Source organism: Balaenoptera musculus, chromosome 5 (assembly GCF_009873245.2).
Source record: "Balaenoptera musculus isolate JJ_BM4_2016_0621 chromosome 5, mBalMus1.pri.v3, whole genome shotgun sequence".
NCBI lineage: Eukaryota > Metazoa > Chordata > Mammalia > Artiodactyla > Balaenopteridae > Balaenoptera > Balaenoptera musculus.
The window spans coordinates 49,255,106-49,280,386 of NC_045789.1; the positions used below are offsets into that span (position 1 = coordinate 49,255,106).

Consider the following 25,281-nt stretch of genomic DNA (forward strand, 5'->3'; position numbering starts at 1 on the left):
ATAGTGAGAAGCCCGCGCACTGCGATGAATAGTGGCCCCCGCTTGCCACAACTAGAGGAAGCCCTCACACAGAAACGAAGACCCAACACAGCCATAAAAATAAAAAAATAATAATAAAAAAAGAATTTGGGCTCATATTTTGTAAATAGTAAAAGAAGGTCTGTATTTTTGTTGACACTTTGGTTTCACCACCAGCCAAAGTAACAAAAACAACAACAAAAATACTCCAGTATAATGACAACAAAAGAGTACTAGCTATGAAAACAGTGTCTGGGCATTTTGTACTCAATGAGCTGTTGCCAATACATAATGCTTTCCATTAGCATTTGTCAAAATCAGGGACTAAAATATCTGTCCGTGAGTTATGGATTATTGGGGACTTACTGGGTGCAGCATTTATATTAGAAAAAAAGGACCAGAAACGTACATGGTAGGGAAAAGAGAGGTGGCTCACAGTGACAACAGAAACCATGAAGCTTAGGCAAGATGCTTTCTAAAGTAGAGAGGATAATCCAACCAAACTTCAGGATAATAAGAGCCCAGGCCAGGAAGCCAAAAGACCCGCTGGGTTCTAGTGCTAAGTCTATCATATCCATGTGACCCTAGGAAAGTCAGTTTCCCTCTCTGAGCCTCCATTTCCACAATTGTAAAATGGTAGTGCATGGGGGGAGGGGAGAATGAGGGAAGTTTACATCAATCTCTAAGGTCCCTTGTATTCTAAACATTTTGTGATTCCACGACTCTACACCTCCACTGTCTAATACAGTAGCCATTAGGCACGTGTAGTCATTTAAATTTAATAAAATTAAATAAGATAAAAGTGCAGTTTCTCAGTTGCACTGGTCACATTTCAAATGCTCAATAGCCGGATACAGCTAACGGCTAGTCAACCGGCTGGTGCAGAAAGAGAACATTTCCGTTATCACAGAAAGTTTTATTGGACAACCCTGTTTTTCCTTATAAAAGACACTTGAGAAGTCTAATAGGAACACCATTCATGTTTTCAGTTATTGATTTTATTGTAAAATTAATGATTGCTATGACGAATACCACTGCTAAGAGTTGACATTTATTGAGCGCTACTATTGCTGGAATTGTAGCAATTAGGCTATTTTGATTTAATCCTCACAACAACCTTCTGATAGGTACCATTGTTTTCTGCATTTCATAAATGAGGAAAACAAGATTCAGAGTGACCATGTGCATCGTTCAGAGCCACATCTGAGCAGTCGCAGAGCTAGGCCTTGAGCCCTTTGACTGCTGTAATCCAGACCCCCAGTGTTTCACCCTGGCTCCAAGTTTGGTCTCTGGTCTTGTTGTGTCATGGCCAAGCCTCATGGATTCCTCACAATCCCCCTATTGTGGACATTGGGTCTTTGTACGTGCTTTGTCTAGGATGCCCTCCTTTTCCTCCTTTCCTTTGTTTGGGAACTTCCTATTTATCTTCTTAAAATATCTAAATATTACTTCTCCATCTGGCAAAATAGTTACCCTGTCTGCTTTAGGTTTCCATTACACTCCATTCACACCTCAAACTTGGAGCCCACCAGGCTGCATTATAGTATCTGTTTGCAAGTCTGGTCTCCCACTAGACAGTGCATTCAAGGTGAAGTGTGTGCCCAGTACTTACAGTTTAAAAAAGATGCTGAGTCAATGTTTGCTAAATGAAAATGTCAAAATCTCCTTCTAAGAGTAGGTCACCACTTTTTCCAACCACTCCAGCTTATCTAGATGCTTTCCACTTTCCCTGGAATTTGCGGTTTAGATGCATTCATTATCTGCAAGCAGAGGGCCTTCAGGCAGGGAGCAAAGTTAAATACATACATACATACATAATCATTCTGCAGACATGTAATTCTTCCTGAGTCTTTCTGCAAGCAGGCTGTCATCTACAAGCCAGGAAATCTGACACTTCCTACCAACTCTGGTGAAGTTTTGCCCACATTTTCTACCACGCACCAGGCCTCGGCAGTGCACTGGGTTACCTGCTTATAGTGACAGAGGCCATTCAGAAATACTGCAGGCCAACAGGGTGCAGCTTGGCCGCTGTCTTGTTTCAACCCTTCCCCAAAGCAACAGGACCGCAGCAGCTTTATAAAGCGATGTTAAAATTACTCGCAAGGGTCTTGATGCACAGTTAAAAAGACACCTGGTCACCTCACACATTCTCTCTGGGACCAGACGGCACCAGCCCACTCCCTGCTCTGTAGTTCACCCCAGACAGAAGATGGAAGGAAAAAAAAGTTATTCCTGCCTTTCCTGTCCTCTAAAATCATACAGGTACCTCTATTTAGAGTCATCTTTTTGCTTCTGCATTTTAAAAAGAGCTGAGGTAGGTCAAAACCTAAAGTAAAAAAACAAAAGGAAAAGAAAAGAAAAGAAAAAAAACCCTAATTAATTGACCAAACAAAGTCAGAATTATTACCAGAACAAAGTGTGGGAAGAGAAATACTATTTATCGAAGACCTTCTGTACATCAGGATTGCTCTGGGTAAATTAATCTCTTAAAATCCAACAACCCTAAAAGATATCTTTAATGATCACATTTTACAGATGGAGACATGGAAGTCCAGAAAAGAGGTGCTGAATCATTGAAAGAGCACGGGTTTAATGGCCGAGAGATCTGGGTTCAAATTTGGAATCCATCAGCTCTGTGGCTTTGGAGGAATTACTGGACCTCCTCAAGCCTCTGTTTTCTCATTCAGAAGTAGAAACCAATAGCACCAACCTTCCAGGGCTGTTGTAGAGTCGGAAAAGAAAATGCCTATAACGTGCCTAAACACGATGGCGGGCATCTTACTAGGTTTCATGTTAATTTCCCTTCCCCCCTGCTTGTCTGCTAAATGGCAGAGCTGGAATTCAAAAGCAGGATCTTGGGCCCCAAACCAAGGTCTTTGCAGATCTGTAATGAGAACTATTTTGAGCTGCTCCTCTACCACTGTGGTGACAGAATCAAACTAGCTGAGGCTGAGCCATTCTTACCTTTGTACTGGCAAAACACTCTCTATTGTCTTATATATCTATGCCCAGATGTAAATCTTTCAGAAGTTAAAATCAAAACAAATAAATCATGTATCTCCCAGTGCATTATCATGCCCTTTCAGCACAGCCTGATCACAAAAATATCTCTTCCAGCCACTTAATGTCATATAACTACTTAAGAACAAGGTTTAACGTTGGCAAAAGGTAATAGAATAATTATTGGGTTTCAGTTCCTACGGAATTTGCAAAAAGCCAGTAAGACATAGGAAGAAATAATAGCCTTTTTTGTCCTAAATCTTCCTCGTAGTTCCCCAACTTTGAAGTACGCTATGTATGCTTCTGGAAAAAAAAAAAAGAAGTCCACAAAAAAAGTTCTTGTAAAAAAGGTGTAGGCTGCATTTAGAACTGGGGAGGAGTTCAGTCTTGGTATTTTCTTGCTGGTCAGAGATATATTCGTCCTTTGCTTGGCATGGGGAAAGATTCTGAACTTGTAGAAAATTCTTCAAATCTACCCTCCAGGGAACGCACTGTTTATGTTACCACAGAATTTATTTTGCAGACAGCTTTCTCGCCAATGCACAAGTCTGTGAAAGTGGTCTGACCTGACAACATATTTCCCAGTCTGTGCACCCCTCGCCTACCCCCAATGCCCTGAGAACACTGTAGAGACAGCTGTGCTGCCACGAACAGGTGCAAAGTTGGCGTCGTGAGATCAGCCTGGAGTTCTGACTCTGCCCTTTTCTCTGTGGCTTTGGGTTGTGTCACCTCACGTCTATGAGTCTCGGTTTTTCTCATCTATATAATGGGGGTGCTGGCTGGCTGCCAAAAGCTTGTGAGTACTGAGTGTCAGTGTGCGCCGGAAAGCTCTGTGGAAACCATAAGATGCTATGTGAATGTTTTTATTAGAATTTAAGGAGCAGGAGTCTAACGAACTGTATACTCAGGGCAGTATTTTCCATTTTTAGATTGAAATTCATACCTGCCACTAGTCCAATTAACTTTGGATCATTTTCGGGGGGGCCTAGAGTTTTGAGACCTTAAGTAACACAAGTGGCTTCCAAAATACTGAGCTGCGTGCAGGAATATGTAGCTTTTATGACATTCTATATAACACACTGTAATGGAAAGAAAACCAGTCCAGGAAGTCAAAACACCCATGGCTGACTCCCCAGGTTCTCACTGACCACCTCAGTGACACATCTCTGAGCCTCTTTGCTCTTCCCCTCCCCACTTCTATAGCCTTAATTTGAAAAGACAATCTCCACCTTTGTGGGTGACCCAAGGCGAGGTGAATGCATGTAATAATAATCTGTACTTTGAAAGCCTCAGCCCAAATAAACATAAGCCAGCACTACTGCAGTGTAAGGGCGCCCTCAAGCCCCACACCACCCCTAGGTACCTTATGAACTGTCAAAGAAAGAGTAAATCCTTTAAGGGTTAAATGAATCACCCAATGAATATTAGACGCTCTTAAATTTATTGGAGAGCCAGAGTTCAAGTACTGGATACAATCTATGGAACGTCTCCCAAGAAAAAAAAGGCACATAAGTTCATTCATGCAACGTTGGATACGATGTTTTGTGAATTTCCTGGAGCTCATTTATGGATCGTCTAAATTTGGTAGGTCTCAGGTTAAGAATCTGTTTTAGATCATAAAGAGTAGATGCTAAAGCTCATCTCATTTAATCCTCTTATTTAAGAGATGACAAATGGAGGCATGCAACTTATCAGTGACCTTACCATAAATGTTAGATATGGTTTTAAATATGCTGTTTTTTTTCCAATTTAAAAAATCAGCAACCCACATAAGAGGACAGAGAAAGCTCAGTTATTCGGACTATTTCATGTACCAGAATATTTACTTCATCATCCCTGTTAAATCAAGACCAGCTTATGCATATCTTATCCATTTTCCATACCGTAAACTGAATTTATACCTTGAAATGATGCCGTGTAGCAAGGAAGTACAGACTGCATTAATCCAATGTCCCATTGAAAGCCAAACTGCTAATGCTTTTAGAAGGATACTTTATCCACTAGGGCTTAAACCTAAATTCTTAGATGAATTCGGATCTAACTGCTAATCAGGTTTCCTGAATTTACACAGCTTCTGGCTAATTGCCTGTGTTCTGCCAGATTCCTCATCAAAAATAAAAATCAAGTGTTGCTTAAGTCTGATGCTAAGAAAAGTGCATTTTTTATAAAAATAAAATCAAGAAAATGCGTGAACAATATAACTTGCACATTTAGGAATCTGGGTAATGAGGGCCAACATTCCCATTGCAGATTGGGATTTGGTGCCTATTTTTTATTCACTGTCAGCACAACCGGTGGAAATGGCTCTTTTGCGGGTGCAGCGGGGTTGGCTGTGTCTTCAGAACACAATGTTGGGACAGACGACCAGCCTCACAAATGAAAATAAAATGGACAGGTAGAACCCTTGCATTTACAGCAAGGTCCGATCGACACATTGCGCATTGTAATTGCAACAACACTGCAGCATTTCTTTTGTTGGACATTTTGAGTCAAACAAGGTCATATTTGGGTTGTTAAACACCCGGCAGTTAAGTGCTCAGCAAAGAACATAGGTGCCTTTTCACATCCAGCGGTAAAGTTTCATCAGTACGGCTTGGCACAGCTGTACAGAAGATAAATGATGTCACTTTGGCTAGCGAAGACCTGACAAAGTACAACTGGCACATGCCAATGAGCCCGTCTCTCTAATTCAAGTTTTATGTGCCTTCCTAGAAAGCCAACCCTGATTAAGTCAAAGGGAAATTGAGTCTTTTCCCTAGAATTCCTGTCCCTTCATACAACATCTCAGAAGGCTTTGCGTTTTTCCTGGGTAGTTCTTGCTTTTTTTTTTTTTTAATTGAAGTATAGTTGATTTACAATGTTGTGTTAATTACTGCTGTACAGCAAAGTGATTCAGTTATACATCTAAATATATATTTTCTTTTTTTCTATATTCTTTTCCATTATGATTTATCATAGGATACTGAATATAGTTCCCTGAGCTGTACAGTAGGACCTTGTTGTTCATCCATATATAATGGCTTACATCTGCTAAACCCAGCCTCTGACTCCATCCCCCCCAATCCCCTCCCCCTTGGCAACCACCGGTCTGTTCTCTATGTCTGTGAATCTGTTTCTGTTTCACAGATAGGTTCACTTGTGTCATATTTTAGATTCCACATATAAGTGATATCACATGGTATTTGTCTTTCTCTTTCTGACTTACTTCACTTAGTATGATCATCTCCAGTTGCATCCATGTTGCTGAAAATGGCATTATTTCATTCTTTTTTTATGGCTGAGTAGTATTCCTGGGTAGTTCTTGATTAAATAGTGAATGATCTCTTCCCAGTGATTTTGAGAAGAATTTATTGTGGGTATTGAGCCTTAGCACTTCACAAGGTATATTCCAGGTCTACTCCTGGTTTCTGCCTCATGTGTCATGGATTCTCAAGCAGCAGACATACTACCCTCAGAGAGCAGGTTTCGAGGTGGCCAGGCCAGCTACCATACAGTTGGTGGTCTCCAAATCAGCCAGCTTGACTTGTCAAGGGAAACAAGATGTTTCACCAGACGTGACCCACTTTCCTTCTTCTTCCTGTCAGGTCCCTTTGGGGTTCGAGCCCCAGCTGGCTCATCTGCTTTCCTCAGTCAAATGTCTCTGGAGAGGCCAGGATGCTCTCAGATGTCAGTAACGGTGGGGATCACTTTTCAAACTTTCATGTTTCTTGTCACTTCTTTCATTCTGGAAGAATTATCCTAAAGTCCAATCTTCCATGGAAAAGTCTGGTCATTCCAAGCATGTGCCCCAAACCAGATACATGAGCTGGCTGACCTGCTCACCATTATATAACCTCAGATTTCCTGATTAACTCCTTTAATCTTAATTGTTTTAGAAAAAAATTCAAAGCTTCTAAAGCTCTTTACTCCTAGTCTCTTGGGCACTGACATTGGGTCCCAGGCTGTCTTACCACATTGCTTTGGTGAAACAATGGCTCTCCCTGGGATTTTAAAAATATAATGAGGCTGTTCTCTTGCTTTGTAACTTTTTATCTCAGCGTGAACTCAGCTCTCATCAAGGAGCTGTGTTTATAGTGTCAGAGCTTTAGAAGTTTTTTTTTTATTCTTTTAAGAATAACCCAAATCAATAAAGGCTTCAGTAGACCTCTCAGTTTTCTTAGAATATTTCTCTTGCCTGTATAAGCAAAACTATCTAAGTAATTAAATTTCCTATAAGTGCTAATTAATATCCTAGTTACTAATCAGAAGACATGGATGCATATGATTATGGCTGTTCCATGTGTAGGATAACATGCTATTTTATGGGGAGGAAGTGTTGAATTTTACATATTACAGAAAAAGTATGAATCCACTGAATATCAATTTTCCCTGAAAAAGACTAGGCTACTTGGTCTCCTCCTTTTAAAATTCTTCTAAATATTTTAGTAAGGAAGGAAGCAGGTAAGAAAGGAGGGAAACACACATCCTACCTACAAATACACACACAGACACACACCGCCACGCACTTTTCATGTTGGCAGACAGAAATCCACTGTTCTACAATGTCACAATTTCTACGTTTTTCCACGAAAGATTCCTGTGACCTCCTGTGTCCCACATCCAATAATACATGACTCAGAACTGAGGAAAAGAGACTTTTTAGGGAGTGGATCATACCGTCTCTGCACAGAGGGGAAAGGTATGGTATCTATAAGCAATAAGCTCCACCACCGAAGACCAGAAACTATTTTCATCTCCTGGCACTTTCTGCTGTTTCTTTTCTCTTCCTGAGTCTACCTCATCCCCAAGGTTGCACACAATAGAGTATTAAGCATGGCAGAGAAAAAGTGACACAGTGCCCTCCAAATAGTACACATGCTACTAGTCATGTCCAAATCAGAATGTTCCTGAAGCATCTAGAGGCCTCTCACAGTTGGCAGACTGGCTGAGTAAGTTCTGAGTAAGGAGAACTGCTATTGCTTAGGACAACCCATTCTGTGTGGGTCTCTAAGGAGGGCCATTAAAAATCTCATTAATGTAGACCTTTGGCTTTCAGTGAGCCTGATAAGTTTAGAAATATGTGAAGGCATTTCCTCCCTCCTTCCTTTCTTCCCTTCTTTTTTTTTCTCTATTTTTCTCTTATTTTGCTTGTCACAATTCCTGTAAGGTACTACTGTGATTCAGCATTCAAGGCCAAGGGATGCTCTCCACGTGTTATATCCCCTCCAAATGCCCAGAGCACTCTGGTTGAGAAATATCTGATTTAAACAGTCTCAACCAACCTTCTACCATCAAGAGAAATAAATAAATAGATAAGTAAACAAGTAGATAAAAAATACGAGGTGACAGCAGCTGCTATCTTGAATAAAAGTAACTCATAATTGATTAGGTTATTAACTGCTCCTTTTATCAGTGGAGGAGGGTCTTTCATGAACATGGCTTAGATGTGAAAATAATATAGCGGGTATGGGTTGAAGTGTGTTCCTGCAAAAAGACATGTTGAACCCCTAACTAGGGGGTACTTAGTACCTGTGAATGTGACCTTAGTTGGGAATCCGGTCTTGGCAGATGTAATCAAGTTAAGATGAGGGCATACCGAGTAAGGGTGGGCCCTAATCCAATCAAGACTAAATGACTAATATCCTTATGAGAAGGGAATTGAAACAGACTCAGAGGGAAAAAGGCCACGTGAAGAGGCAGAGATCAGAGTTAATACTTTCACAAGCCAACGAACACCCGGGGCTACCAGAAACTGGTAGAAGCAAAGAAGGATCCTCCCCTTGAGGCTTTGAAGGGAGCGTGGTCCTGCTGAAACCTTGATTTTAAACTTCTAGTTTCCAAAACGGTGAGAGAATCAATTTCTGTTGTTTTAAGCCATCCAAGTTTGTGGTCATTTGTTATGGCAACCCTAAGAAGATAATAGCTAACCTATATTTGTCCCAAGCTTGGAAGGTTGGCATAGTTCAAGGAAGCAAGGAGTTCGCAGCAAACTGGGGCGAGTAATGTTTGGGGACAGACACTTACTAACCGGCAACCTCTGCTGGGTAACTGAGAAGCCAGGAGAAGGTTTCCCTTTCTATCCAGGAAGGTACACTACCTTTTTTTTTTTTTTAAATTAATTTATTTATTTTGGCTGTGTTGGGTCTTCGTTTCTGTGCGAGGGCTTTCTCTAGTTGCGGCAAGCGGGGGCCACTCTTCATCGCGGTGCGCGGGCCTCTCACTATCGTGGCTTCTCTTGTTGCGGAGCACAGGCTCCAGACGCGCAGGCTCAGTAGTTGTGGCTCACGGGCCTAGTTGCTCCGCGGCATGTGGGATCTTCCCAGACCAGGGCTCGAACCCGTGTCCCCTGCATTGGCAGGCAGATTCTCAACCACTGCGTCACCAGGGAAGCCCTACACTACCTTTTAAATTCCTCTACCTGTGAATCCTTTAAAGACAATCTTCGCTGGATTCACTTAGCCAGAGTGAAATTTTATTTCATAAAGACGTGCAGGTAAGGGTGGTCCCCCAAAGGTAGCAAGCTTGTCTGGAAGTTGACTCTCATTCCTTTCCAGATCTCCCGTGCTGATGTGTGCTGGCGTGAAGCGGGATAACTGGATCTCCTCTCCTTTCTGTGCTACCCCGGGGGCCTTTCGGTGTTCAGTGCATTCACCATGCCTCGCACTGTGCAACTCCTCATCCAGGTGATGTCCCAGCTTCTAGGCCACTTTCCACTATCTCAAGGTTATCTGTCCTCTAGGCCACTCCCTCAGGCTCCATGCTCATCTACACGCCAGCGCATGGCAATATGGTGATCTTCTATTTCCACTGTGCTGTCTTCGTTAGCTGGAATACTTGTATGGAGAGAGTCAGTTATCCCATCATCTAACATTTGGTCACCCAGTGTACACCTCATAAAATAAATGCTTAAGATCAATCAATCAATTGAAACAATTCTTTTATCTATTATTTTTCAAAATAATGTGTTGGTTAATTAGCATCCTCTAATGGAGATCAGTGAAGTCTTGTGTAATCATTGATTTGCTTTTGGTACCATTATGAACTCATGAGCTTAAACAATGTGATTCAGTCCATTGAAATTATCCTTATGGATGCTCCAGCTGTTCTATCTTTGGCCAGTGGGAGCCTCATTAAGTGGTTCTGAGTCCTTTTGACAGGAGGCTCGTAGTCTTTGATAACATCCCTGCTGTCTGGTATAACAAGATCCTCCAGGCTCATCTTATACATTTCCTAACCCCGACCTGGAGTTAGCCATTTCTCCTGGAGCCTTTATTCCTTGTACTGGAAATAAAATTTAGCAACCACCATCTGAACACCTGGATGACTCTGAGGCAGATCCGAGTCTGCTTCTCCTTCTTTGGAGGGAAGCAAGCCATTTGGCCTGGCTTGAATGAGTCCCACAAGAGCTGCTAGAGACTGTGAGAAGAGAAAGCGTGACAAGTGACCATTTGGAGTTACTGTAACAGTTCAGGATGAAATCATAAGGTTCTCAACCAAGGCTGTAGCTGTGGGGATGGCAAAGAGGATCAGAGTTGGGAAAGATTCTAGAGACTAAATTTACACAAGAGGATTTATCAACTGATTTGGCAGTTCAAGGCAAAAGACAGCAGACCTGGGTTCAAAGCCTAGCTCTGTCACTCACCGACTGTGAGATCTGCATCTTATTACTCAATTTCTGAGGCTTAACAACCTGAACTACAAAATGGGAATAGACTGCCTATCTCTCGGGGTGGTTGGGAGGATTAGATGAAGTTGCAGATGAAATGAACATAGTATAAAGCGTGATAACTACGACAGCTAAAAATTAAACATGTGAATTTCCCCTGTTCCCAACAAGCCTAGATTTTTCTACAAAATGAGGGGGTTGGCCCAGATCACACCAAAGCCTCTTCTAGCCCTGTCTGCTCCAGCCCCCTCTCTCTAGTATTGTACTCTGATAATGCCATGGAGTATTAATAATGGATCTCCCAGCATTTACCTAAACCACATTTTATTGATTATTTTATTGAAAAGATGATATAACAGATTTAATGTTGCCAAAAGGAAAATAAACCGTATATTCTTCTGAGGGCTATTTTTCTTATTTGACATCAAAGTTGACAAATTTCATTTTAGAAAAACTTAGAGTGATGTTTTAATTTAAAATTGCTTCCATAAGTGACCAACACTGAAGGTATTAACAACTAACAAAGTACCTTAAACACTGATCAGTTAGCTCAGAGCCTCTTAAAATACTTTCCAAGATGGCTGTCCTGATTAATGATTTATGCAGCACTCTGGCTTTAGAAAATATAATATTACTTTGTCAATTCCTTCCCAGAACCTTCCTTGCCCATTAAGTCAGTGATATCCTGTAAACCTTTCTGAAGTTATTTGTTTTTCTAAGATCTTATTTTTGAGGACTCTGTTGGAAGGATTTTTGAATCAACATTTTGAGGACAGTAGTAGCTACCTAGCACTTACTAGAGCCACATTGACTGCTGATAGAGAGGGATTAAAATACTGATTACAACTTTACTTTTTAAATTGTGAAGGCAATACAAACATTAAAATAAACTTCAGGCCGAACAAATGAGCATAAAAAGTGAGACTGACCCAAAACTCATTGGACGGAAATAACCGGTGCAAACTTCTAAACTCTTTTCTCCATAGGCACACACGTGACGTTTTAACTATTTGATCATGAGGTCCATTTTAGTCCTTCGCTTGCTCTTTCGATATGTTGTGAAATATAAAGTTGCAATATAGTAGTTCAATATACTGTCACCATTTCTACCTGTCAGTACGTAAATGAGCCACCTCATTCTTTTAAGCAATTGCTGAATATTGCCCAGTTGAATGAACATGGAACTGTTCATTATGATCTGACTAGTACCTTATAATTACACATTTACTTTGCTCCCAATTTATTAATATTTTTAAAAAGATCTTTTGGGATTGACATATATACACTAATATGTATAACATGGATAACTAATAAAAAAAAAAAGTTCTTAACCAAGACAAACAAATAAGACTTAATCGGGTCTGGACAGGGGATGGATACATTCTTGTCAATTTCTGTGTATGTTTACAGTTTCCATAATAAAAAATGAAAAACAAATCAGTGCTTGAGTGCAACTTTGAAAAACTGTTATAAAACGAGAGACAACTGTCACTTACGGACATTCAACTTTTTTTTTTGTTTTTAAACTTTTGGGTTTATTTTTTATTTATTTATTTGTATTTATGGCTGTGTTGGGTCTTCGTTTCTGTGCGAGGGCTTTCTCTAGTTGCGGCGAGCGGAGGCCACTCTTCATCGCGCTGCGCGGGCCTCTCACTATCGCGGCCTCTCTTGTTGCGGAGCACAGGCTCCAGACGCGCAGGGTCAGTAATTGTGGCTCACGGGCCCAGTTGCTCCGCGGCATGTGGGATCTTCCCAGACCAGGGCTCGAACCCGTGTCCCCTGCATTGGCAGGCAGATTCTCAACCACTGTGCCACCAGGGAAGCCCCATTCAACTTTTTTTAAACAAAGACTTGGCTGTAAATTTCTGAATGTCAAAACCCCCATCTCCCCTCTGCCTGATAACTCTATCCTCGGTGATGCAGTAATTTTTGCTCTTTCAGCAGCCACACTTGGCTTTGAGATTTTGGGTGTCACAAGCCTCCTCTTGTCAATGTCTGTTCCTTTTCCTTCCAGTGGCACTCACGACCCCAGACACAGTTCCCGGTCGGTCCTGCAGCACAAGGGCCGGCCTCCCCTCCTTGCCCCTCCTCTGTTCACGGTCCGTCCTGCTCTTCAGGATGGTGGAGCGTCTTCCCACCTCAAGAATGGACAAGTGACTTCACTGAACAAGCAAGGAGCATGCTTTTCATATAAAGAATCATCTTTTCCCTTCTTTGGTTGGTCTATAGGTTGCTCTTCAAGTTGATATCATCTTAAATTTTACTATTATCCATTAGGCTTCAAGACCAGTATGTTGTTCTTTTTTAAGATCATGTTCTTTTTGGCAGCTGCTAAATGAGTAGAAGTTTTTATTTAAGCCAGAAAGTAACATGAGTCTTTGTTGGGTGCTGAAGCTGGGGGATATGCCAGCCTGGGTGACTTTAACACCAGCCACGCCGAGGGGTGTCAGCCCTGCAGGGTGGGGAACAAGTGCATGCAGGATACAGGTCTGATTTTAGTCAGGACTTCCCATCACTTCCATTTATCGCTTGGACTAAAACACAATTCATATTTCAGAATCACCAATGAAGGCAGAAAGAGTCTGTAAGGCCAGGAAATCTCCTATTCTGTCCTTCAGCTTATTTGTGACTAACTTACACCCTCAACACTCAGCATTTGAATTGACTTAACTTCCTCAGACGTTACTGGGACATTGCCAGTCATGCCTCCCTTTGACTTAAATCACTTTCATCACCAGGCTCTTTTTAGCTATTCAGAAAATTCTCAAAAATGTTCAAATAGTAGAAGTATCTTTATCTTCTCTAGCTGAGCTCAAAGGTGACATTTTCTTAATTGGCCAGAGAGTTTAAGAAGTTTCAGCTATTTTCAAGTGATAGCCATGGTAAAAAATAAAAGGCTTACATTTTTAAAAGAAGTGTTTTATATGTGCATAGCTTTAAAAAAGCTGATTTTCAAGTTTAGCTTTTGTAACCCTCAATGAAAACGAAAAGACTGACTCTTTTTTAAAAACAGCTATTTGGAAACACTAGACACAAGCACTTGATAGTAAGCAAGTTTGCCAATGTCTCCTTTTGGGGGGATCTAAGGTGAAATTTAAATTAAGTCTTCATTGTGCCAGCCCTCAAAAATGTATTTTAATCCTTCAGTTCAACAAATATTTTGAGTACCCACCTTAGTGCCACACAGCACTGGGGATACTACAACAAACAAGAGAGACAAAAATCCCAGGATGGGGGGACTAGGGATGAAGGAAGACAGACATTAAAGGAAAAAGTAGAGGCAAGAGGCAGATGAGGGGCAATGGGAATATGGTGTTGGCAGGCAGAACAGACTGCAATTTAAAAATGTTGGTCAAGAAGAATAAAAGAAATCAAAGAGCAAAAAATGCATGTTCTATGAGGTCCAGATTAAGAAGCATTGATGAAACTGACCAAAGCAAGGCTTGCTATTTTTAGTATGTATTACACATTTTCTTAATAAAATAAGATTGTCCACATGATTAACCTCTGGTGGCTTTTGAGCAGAAATTCAGGATAAAGATCAGGTTTCCAGGACTGACTGTAAATATGTTCATCCTTTGGGAACACAGGAAAGGAAATCTAATGATGCAGAAATAATCATAGAGCAGCCAGGAAAGAAAGAGATCAGAAGGAGAAGTGCAGACTGGACGCTACAGCCAAAGAGCCTGAAGTCAGTAATCAAACGCCTCCTCAAAGTATGCTTGACAATTTCAAAGGGTGGGGGAAATAAAAGAGTAACTGACAAAAAAAAAAAAAAATGTTGGTAAGGTAAGTCTCACTGAGAAGGTGACATATGAGCAAAGGTTTTAGGAAGGTGAGGGAAATAACCACATGTATATTTAGAGAAAATATGTTCCAGAGAGAGGAACCAGTCATGGCGTGCAATAAGGAAACCAGTGTGGCTGGTGCCAGGGGAGCAGAGGGGAGGTAGGAGCCCTGGTCCAAGATGAAGGGGGAGCAGCTCAAGTGGGTCTGGATGGCTGCTTTAAGGACTTGGGCTGAGATTTCACTCTGAGCACAGCAGAAAGCCATTGCAGAGCTGTGAAGAGAGCAATGTCACCATCTGATACATTTCCACTGGATGGACAGCTGCTCTCTAGAGACCAGACCTTAGGAGGGAAAGCGTAAAAGCTGAGAGGCCCGAGAGGAGGCCCCTGCAGGATTCCGGGAGAAAGAGGATGGGGGCTCACACCACAGACAGCAATGGAGGTGGCAGAAAGTGTCTGATTTTATGTATTTTAAAGGTAGGGTGAACAGATTTTCTTGAAGCATTGGATGAGGGGTGTTGAGAGAAAAACTCAAAGATGACTCACGATTTCAGCCTAAGCAACTGGAAAGTTGGAGTTGCCATTAATTGGGATGGGGAAAGCTTCTGCTGGGGACTATTCTGGGAGAAAATCCAAGAGTTCATATTTGGATGTGTTGCGTTTGAGATGACTGTGAGATGGTCAGCTACTGATTTTCTTCTGACCAAGTCAAAGTTAATCACCCTCAAAGAACATGAGTTCCCTGAGGGCAGACCTCTATTTTGTTCATTGCTGTATCTCCAGAGCCTTAGACAACACATGAAGATTCTCCATTAAAAATTAATTTAACAGGGACTTCCCTGGTTGTCCAGTGGCTAAGGATCTGCCTTCCAATGAAGTGGACATGGGTTTGATCCCTGGCTGGGGAACTGAGATCCCACATGCCACAATGAAGATCCCGCAGGCCGCAACTAAGACCCGACACAACCAAATAAGTAAATAAGTAAATAAGTAAATAAATTTATGAAAAAATTAATTTAACAAATATTTGCTAGGCACTCATTACATGTCTTGCTCTGTTCTCCATGCTGGGGACACAGCTGGGACAAAACAGCTAAAATTCTCATGCATCTTATATTCTAGGAGTGTGAGCCGGATGTGCAAATGAAGTAAAATAAAATAAATCTTCTATGCATTAATAAACTTTTGTTGAATGTTTACTCACGTGGCACTTGATGTGTATTATCATAACTCTCCAAGGAGGAGACCGAGACCCCAGAGTTGACATCACACCAGCCTGTCTTCCTCCAAAGCCTCTTCCACCATACCACGTAGCCTCTCAGAGAAAGTAACACAAATCCTATCCTCATCGGGTAAATACCAGGGTTGTGTTTCTCTTCAAATAAGCATTGAACGGGGAATCTGCTCAAAATAGGACTCTTCGTGAAGAGCAGTCTAGGAGGCCAGCCTGGAAGCGGGCAACCCCAGGTCACTCAGCCCTCCTTCATGCAACCAAACCACGCAGCTGAATTCCTCTTGATATTTCAGGGCATTTGCTTATTCTTCTGCCCCTTTCACAACGCTGAGGGTACCTGAATTACCTGCCATTAAGGGCTGTCACATCGTTTCCTCTGAAAGGCTCAATTTGCAGCCTTTCACAAAACTAGAAAGGTGTACTAAAAGAGGCTTGATGTGCATATAAATTTGAGGAGGAATCTCTTATCTCCTTCACCTAAAAATGAAACTTGATGAATCTTCCATTCCCAGTAGCAGCATCAAGGAGGTGGTTTGGTCTTTAGCAGCCCCCAATAATTTCAACAATCACTTCCCCCTCGTTCAGCCACCTGACATTCTCTCCATCTCATGCAACAGACCACTCCTAGACTCTTCCACGTGTCCTACGCAGAAATTCTGAAACAGCCATGGCCCCTGCCCTCTGTCCATTTCTTATCCAGTTTCCACATGGAATGTGATATCACACTTCCTTCCCCTCCTACATTTCCTAGAAGGTAAACGGTGAATGATCATTTATCCTCAAAAACTGATAATTCTTTCTCATGCTCAGACATGTCTGAACAGTTCTTCAAAACGGACAATTCCACGGCTCTCTCCTCTGGAATGCCATCCCTGACAATGCTGTCATTTTTAAGACCAAACATGCTGAGTTCCCTTTGGTTGGGTGATGGCCGTATTCAGCTTGATGTTACCTCTCACGCAGCTGACCCATCAACAGCAAGAATTTCCATGACCAGCCGAGTGTGTGATCCACCAATAACTTGCCTCTTTTCCTAAACCAACAAAGAGGTGTTCAAGTCCACCAGATTTCTTTAGGACCTTCTCATGGACAAATGGGCTTTGAGACTCCCTCATGTAACTGTGAGATGTACTGAGTCCTCTCCTAATGTGACACATTACCTTAGCGCAATAGGATGACCAGAGTCTTAAACATTTCCCTAAACACATATAGCTTTTGCATGGTGAATAAAGAGGACATCCTTTTATCCTTACAATAATTGTTACTGCTCTTCCTAAAGAATCTGAATTACAGTACAAAGCAAGAATCATATAGTGTGGAGGGTTTAACAATGAAATAACTGTTCAACGCCAGTATAATGGTATCTGCCTGCCGTCTATCTGTGGATCACAAAAGCTTTTCCAATGGAAAACGAAAAGATTTTATAAGGGGCAGACAACCCCAGTAAACAACCCATCGTGGATAAAACAGTGGGTGAAAAAACTCTCTCAGGAATGAGGTTATGCTTCTGGACTACACAAGCTGCCAAGAATATCGTAATTTTAAAGGTAACATATATTTTAATAACCCCATACAGGGAAGTATAATATGTTCTATCCAGTGAGAAGCTTGAATGATAGCTTTAAGTTTACAACCATGGCCAAAAAAATGAAAAATCAATCAAACAAAACCTTCTCTCCTCCAGTTCTTCTCAGGTGCAACACCTGCCCTAAAGTTTCTGTGCCCTTATTTCCTCCTTGATGGAAAAGAAAATCAGGTGTCAGAATTTGGACTGTAAGTGGAAGATATTATCATCAAAGCTGTATTCTGTCATTCATCTTATTTTGTATTGAAGAGACGTGTTTTCTAAATATCACACCTGGTAACTTTCCACAATTTTTTTTTCCACTTAACAGTTACCTAGTCACAGATTTGTCCTTAAGTATAAAGGTGCAAATTTCCACCACAGTCTAATTGCTGAAAGGATTTTTTTCCCCCAATCTGCCTTGAAATTCTGTCTAATATGCTGCCTCAGGCTCCATATAGCCACAGATTTCAAGTGATACCTACAGACCTATCCTGTAGGAATTATGCAAACCTTATATAATAATTGTGAGATGTGTTAAGATCCTGGCACAGAAGACAGCATTGAAATCCAAAGCTGTTCTATTAACTTTCTTTTTTAATCAGCTGCCAGCTGGATTCTGGAAGGCCCTTAGTTCCAGCTCCTATGCAAGAACACTGTTACCATTTCAAATAGTATACTGTTTTTTGTTTTTTTTTTTTTAAAGGAAAGGTCACAAAAGGGTAGAGTAATGTAGCCTCAGGGAGGCTACGGAAATCCCACCGATTGTTCAGAAAAACATAACAGTGCACAGTAAATGGATATGCAATCCAATTCAAAATGTTCCATTGGAGAGCTGCCTCTGAATCCTAACGTTGTAAGTTGCTTTCAGAGAGACAGAGCTGCTTTGAAATCTCCGAGTCGTCTTCCCATGAACAGATTGTGATGAATGAATGAAATGGAGTGGGGTGGCTAAAGCCGGGTGGGGCAGGGTTCAAAATAAAGCCAATCCTATGTCAAACCCATTGCACTGATGAACCACACATGGAAGGCCAAAGGTAGGGTTGCTAGAAGAAATACAGGATGATCAGTTACCTTTGAATTCAAGATAAACAACGAAGAATTATTTAGCTTAAGTGTGTCCCAAGTACTATGTGGGATAGACTTAGAATTCACTATTTATTTGAAATCCAAATTGGGCTGGGCAACCTGTATTTTTAATTGCTAAATCTGGCAACACTAGCCAAAGGAAAATTAAAACAGCTTATTTTCAATTGACATTATGCCACCTTGCACCAATTAAAAACACAGATGAAAACAATTATATAATCGCCTATTTTGTTGTAATGGTTTCTATTACTTATAAAATAGCATAAGTCTCAAGGTTTATAAACGATATTAAAACAGGTAAAAGAAATGGGCTACGCTGCTATAAAGGATCATGAAGACTGTTTAAAGACCCACACATCAGAAAATCTGATATTACATCAATCCCCGTCATTTTAATAATTTAAGCTGTGACTACGAAATGTAATGCCATGAACTACATACACAAATCTGTCTTATTTTATAGTAACTCTACTTGCACATTAACTGGATGATAACCTATCAGCCCTGCACTTCCAACTAAAAAGCAATCGTTGCATAAGGCAGGTACCCACTATTTGTCTACCTCTTTTCATAACCACTGCTGTCTTCTAAATGAAACATTAATTTTTTCTAGGCAACTGTTTTATTCAATACCTTGCTAGCAAAGCAAAGACATTCATCTCTCTGTATCTGTGGGATCTGCATCTGTGGATTCAATCAACCTTGGGCCGAAAATATTGGGAAAAAAATTCCAGAATCCAAAAAGCAAAACTTGAACTTGCCGCATGCTGGCAACTATTTCCACAGCATTTACATTGCGTTAGGTATTATAAGCAACCTGGAGATGATTTAGAGTATACAGGAGGATGTGTGTAGGTTATATGCAAATACTATACCATTTTATATAAGAAACTTGAGCATCTGAGGATTTTGGTATGGGGGCCAGGTTCTGGATACTTAGGGGTGACTATATTTGATTCCTAAACTAACGTATCCCATTTCAGTAACAGATAACTTCTAAAAGGGAGAAAACCATCGTAAATGTTACAGCAGGATTCCTTTCATTTGGGTGTTAAAACAGTCAATCCACTTTGAAAATATTTTTTAAATGTCCCTCTTCGTTGTTTCCAGTGGATGCTGTACCCCCCAGCCCCACCCCTGTCCCCCCAAAAATTGTAGTTTAAGAAAATCTGCTCAAACAGTGTAAATATTTGGCCAATATTTTTCTTATAAAAGCACAAGCACAATGAAAGCACCACTAGACCAGGCCCAAATGATCAAGTTAGATTAGAGATCTGGCCATTATTGATGTTTTTGGATTCTGGAGAGAGCCATTCTGGATCATTCATACGCCATGAAATGCCTTTTCCTAAGTTGTTTGATCTGAATTATCCAAAATTTGTGGCTCTGGGAACCTGACCTTAAGGTTTAGCTGAGTTGGGCTTTTGAAACACACCGGTCTGCAAAAGACTTTGTGGAAGAAATAACATCTTCCATGAGACTTTACTTCTGTTTGTTACTGAGTGTTTTTTGGACTGTTGTGCTAAATTTGAGCTGGCACATTATTAACCTTTTCAAATTAGGCATTTAGTAGGCTCAGTTGAATCTTTTCTTAATTTGCACATGAATGTTTGCCAGAACACCTGGCATTGTGCTGGAATATTAGTTTAAATCTTCAATTTACATAGTCCAAGCACAAACACATAAACTTTGGAGAGGATGACCTAATTGGTGCCGAACACAGTCAACTTTATTAATAAGAATAATAGCAACAACAATCGCTAATACTTATTGAGCGCTTACTACGTCCCAGGCATTATAGATATATTCAGTTATTTACCACTTTCAACAGTCTGATGAAGTTTTATTTCCCCAATTTTGTCGATAAGAAAACTTGAGTGGTTAGATTACGTGCCCTAAATTATACAATTAGTTAAGTAGTAAAACTTCACTTTGTACTGAGGCAATCTAGCTGCAGAATCTGCAGCCGTGCTTCACCACTTCGCAACACTGTCTCAGTAAATCTATCCCATAATTATGGAGAACTTCCACCTTCTCAGGCAGGTTTCACAGCGAAGGAGGTGTCACTTTGTGACACAGACTTCAGGGGAATAGGAGGTAACCAGGCTAAAGGCATGCAAGCCACCCTTCACCTCCACTCCCAACCAACGATAGGCAACCTTGCTGTTCCCATAAATGTGTCTGCATTTTTTGGTTTATTTTTAACATGTTTATGATAAGATTTATGATATGGCTTTAATATGCTTATGATAAAGCCCTGCCATATATCAAGACCTATACTGAGAACAGAGCCATAAATGTGTAGGGTGGGGTCTTCCTTTGAGGATAAGGACATTCGAGATGTTAGTCACTTGGAGAAGAGCTAGCTGACAGGCCTGGGACACAAATAGGCTCTCTAGCTGGGTGGCAGATTGGAATCTAGCTCTGCTGGTCTTGATCACCATGGGGCCAATAAGTCAGCTTGGGTAATGGGGCAGAATGCAGTACTCTCCCTGGGGTGGGGCAGACAGGGCAGAACCTAAGGCAGGAAAAACCGGGTCAAGGGATTTTTTGCCTCTCTTACCTATGCTTGTTTCCCCTTGAACTCCTTGAATGTTTGGAAAAGGACTTTGGGAAGTTCCAGTATACCTCAGATATCTCAGTGAGGAAATTTTTTAATACATTGAGCCATAGAGCACTGGAGAACAGCATCGACAGTGGTGGGAATGAAAGAATTGAATCTAGAGAGGAGAGAGAGAGGGATGAAGATGGAAGCTTCCTGTGGCCTGCCACCCTCCCTCCCTTCTTGGTTCTGCTGCCTGCCCTTGGAGGTTCTGGCTTGTAATTTAGAGGCAGTACTCCTGTATGCCTAGAGTACTGGCCTTAGAGGTGTTTGGGAACAGTTTGTAAAATAGCCATGCTAGTATTCTACCGCAATCAACTCTGAGAGAACTGAAGACAGCCCAAGGTTTCTCTCTTCCTTCTTTTTAAAATACAAGTGAATAAGTGTAGAGATCTACTTTTGCTGTGTTGTTGACAATGCACAGGTATTTACAAGTGTCCATTATACAGGCTGGAGAAAACACTATGTATATGTATTGAGTAGATTTATTAAGCTAAAAAAGTCCCCTGTTAAGCCCCATTCCTGGCTCAAGAAAGTATCACCTCAAGAGTTTTATGGAAAATTTCCTGAATCCTCTAAAGATAAAGGGGGGAGGGAAAAAAGCAACTGCCTGATGAAACTAACTAGAGCTTTGCCAAGGGAGCCCCAGGATGGTCCACTGAAACACGCATGCCACTTTCATTTCAAGAACCGTTGTCCCTCTCTCCTTTACAACTTTTTCTAGAAAAGTTATATTTTAGTTTCTCAAAACACCTTACTTTGGGATGTAAACAACCTTGTACGGTATTTATGCCTATTTTTATATTATCTTCCCGATAACTTATTGCAAGTATCTCTAACAACACACTGACCCGCGAAGAGATTCCTTCTGAGGCACAAACTCAGAGGAAAGGACGCTTCATCACTCTGTTAGGGAGATGTACTCAGAAACATAATTATGTCTTCCGGGGTCAGGGGAACCCCAGAACTGGGAGGCTGTGATCTTCTTGGTTCTGACCTTGACACATGTGTGCAGGGATGAGTGAGGCCGCTCAGCGGGTCCCCAGCTACCAGCCTCCTCAGTCTGGGCCGTGAACAAGGTCAAGATTCTTGCCGCAGCAATAGCAAGGCTAAACTCTAAAACTGGCCAAGAAAAAAAAAAATATATATATATATATATACATATATATATATATATATAATCTTGAGCTCCTTAGGGAGAAAAAAACCCCGCAATACACTGCCTTATTAGGGTTAATCCCGGCGTTGCCAACTGCCAGAGTTGTTAAAAAAATAAAAATTAAAGACAAGCCACTAAATAAAATTAGCCAACAAACCTACCTACCAGCTCTACTGGCTCACTGAAGGTTTTCTGAGCCTCAAGCCTCATGAAAGGATTTCTAGAGAGGAGAAAGAAAGGCACCTTTCCTGTCATTTCGTAAACGTCTCTTGGCAATCCCGGGGCTAGCGAGTCGTCTGTCACACTTGAGGATACAGGCGCTCCCAGCCTGGCTGGAGCAACCAAAAGCGGCAGGGGACCGGGAACCCTCTGCGGACGCGCCTCCAAACCTTGCAGACACCAGAGAGAAAAGGGAGCTTTCTCAGGCGTTCAGCAAGTAGAGGAAAAAGACTCGCTCTAGCCTCAAGTTGGGAAACTTTTCCTCAAAACTGCATTATCCTTTGTGAGCTGCCTGGAAACCCCTAGCTTCTTTTCAAGGGATTGTAACGACCTGTGTCCACGATTACAGGAACCCAAGCAATTCAGGAGGAAAAGAAATACACACACGGAGTACAAGCGTGAGTAAATGGTTGTGTATGTGGCTTTGGAACATTCTTATCGAAACACGCCGGTGTCCCCGCACTCGGGCTGCTTTTTCCACCAGTGCCTCATCCGTAGTCAGTTGTCCCTTGTCTGCCTACATTTCCTGGAAAAACTGGATACCCCACTCTCAGACTTCAAGCGCTGTTCTGAGTCTCTCCTCTGCGCCCACCAAGCCGAGCTCAGTCCTCCGGCTCCTCTCTCCCCAGGCCCTGCTTGTAGTCCGCGGCCATCCGTGGTCCTGAGGCCAGCGATGCGCGCGTGGGGAAGCCGTCCCGAGGGCGAGTGTGTGTAGGGGGAGTGGGCGGAATGGGGAGGATGCTAGTTCTCGCCAAGTTAACAGTTTCTGCCAGGGCACATATTTTGGGGGAGTTTCCGGGCCACAGGGTAGAATTGCAAATCCCCAGGGGTGATCACGAGCTCGAGCCGGGTCGGAGCAGCTGCCGTGAGGCTGTTAAGGCCGCATCACCCCCCACGCGTAACTAGGAAGGGTCGCCGGAGACCAGAGACCACCGAATCTCGGGGAACGCAAACCAGCCCCGCCGGGTGCGCGGCCACGGCTTAAAGCTTTCCCATATGCGATCCCCTTCTTATCCCTCCCCGAGTCCAACCGCGTCAACCGGTCTGTCTGGTGCCCAACTCTGCCAGGGCGTGCTCGGAGACCCGAGAAGCCTCTAGTCTCAGTCCGTGTCGCCAACCCGGGTTTCAAACGCATCGTGCAGCCACCTGTTTCACAAAGCCCGGAGTTTGTGCGGGCGCGGGCTGCGGCCGGAAGAACCCTGCCATCCCCTCGGTCCGGCTCGGCCCAGGACCTCCGAAAACGCACATCGCTCTAAATCCAAGTGCGCACGCAGCTTTGCGAAACGCTGGAGGCTCGCACCTCTCCGGCCACCCGCGCGCGGCGACTTATTTTCCGGTCTCCCCGGTTCAGCCCCCGCCCCCAGCGCTGGTCGCCGGGCCAGCCCTCCGCCACATCGGCGCCCCAAAATACCTGCCGTGAAGACGCAGAGAGCGAAGAGAGTCTTGTAGACCATGGTACCCTGGGGCTTGGTGCCGAACCCGGCGCGGGCAGCGGGAGAGTTTGCCGGGACTGACTGAGCGCCCAGAGCGCGGGCAGCTCCTCCTCTGTCCGCTGGCTGCGGTGGGAGCCGGGCGAGCGGGCGGCTCGGGCGGCGGTAGGGGAAGCTAGGCGAGCGCCGCGCGTCTCCGTCAGCTGCTTGTACTCCGGCGTCCGGCGCGCTTCTGCTCCATCCCAGCCGCCCGGGCCGCCTCCGCCGCCGCCAAACCCCTCCCACCCGGGTCCCGCGGAGATGACTAGGCCACCCCTGGCCTTTCCTCTCCCAGCCCTCGTGTCCCGGGAGTCCCGGCCCAGGGCGGCCTCTGCTGGACAGTCAGGGCGCGAGACCCGAGTTTTGACCCGGTTCAGCAAATGTTTGGGGCGGCTGGCACTGTGCTGGGAACTAAGGGGAGGCAGAGAAGTGGGAGCAGATTTCTGCCCTCAGGAATTTATCTCAGCTTTTCTTACAGGAGTTACAACCTTTAAACACGTGACCGTGTGCCATCTTAGGTGTCACCTCGAAGAGCCAAGACCCCACTATTGTAAGAGAGCGTACACTTCTTTCCAAGTATGAGAACCTTTTCCTTTTCTTTCATTTCTCCAAACGTTCCTGCGTGTACATTAAACCCTCACACACATTCAACCCCACTGCATTTCCTGGTGCCTGAGCCAGGATGTCTGCCTTCCTACTCAGCTTCGTAGGAGAAGAAACAGTACTAATGTCAGGTAACAGTGATCATGCGATAATTATGAGCCAGACACCCTACTGGGTGTTGTATCATGATGCTTCTAACAACCCTACCACATAAGAATTATTATTTCATTTTAAAGATAAAAAAACTAAGGCACAGAGAAGTTAGGTAATGTGCTCAAGGTCACATAGCTGGTAAGGGCTGGATCCCGTAACTGAAGAGTGTGTACCAGGACATAATAACAAAGGCTGACATTTCCTGAGAATTGCTGTGTGCTAGACAACTGTGCTGTACAGGTATTAACCAAGTCAAGTTCTCAGAACAATTCTCTGAAGTGGGCACTATGATAGCTTCATTTTCAGGGGAGAAAATGAAAGCACGGAGAGATTTAAGTACTTGCCCAAGGTCAACAACTAGCTAATGGTACAGATAAGATGCCTGCCTAGGGACCTGGGGTCATCCCTGTACTATACTCTCTCTTCAAAGCCCAAGGTTTCAGTGTGTTCACACAGATCGAAGCTGATCTTTCACTTAATCCTCTCCATCACCTTAGACTTGCTTATTTTCTACACCTCTATCAGACAAGATGCTAGATCATCTTCCAACATCTATGTTATTATGAGCCTGGTGGTCCCCTAGTCACTAGAGCTTGGATTAAGGAGCCTTCCTAAAGAACTGATTTGCTCAGGACCTAGCAGTGCTGGAGAACAGCTTTCTTTCTTTCTTTCTTTCTTTTTTTTTTAAATTTATTTTACTGAAGTATAGTTGATTTACAATGTTGTGTTAATTTCTGC

General features: G+C 42.7%; 1 protein-coding gene across 1 annotated transcript in view; it reads right to left on the reverse strand.

Annotated features, from left to right (window-relative positions):
• The window catches only part of PARM1 (prostate androgen-regulated mucin-like protein 1), a 100,412-nt gene extending 76,408 nt beyond the window's left edge, over positions 1-24,004 (reverse strand). The window contains exon 1 of the mRNA XM_036853070.1: positions 23,730-24,004. Within this exon, the coding sequence (XP_036708965.1) occupies positions 23,730-23,772 (43 nt within the window). The 5' untranslated portion in view covers positions 23,773-24,004. The remainder of the gene's footprint in view (positions 1-23,729) is intronic.
• Positions 24,005-25,281: the final 1,277 nt, after the last annotated feature.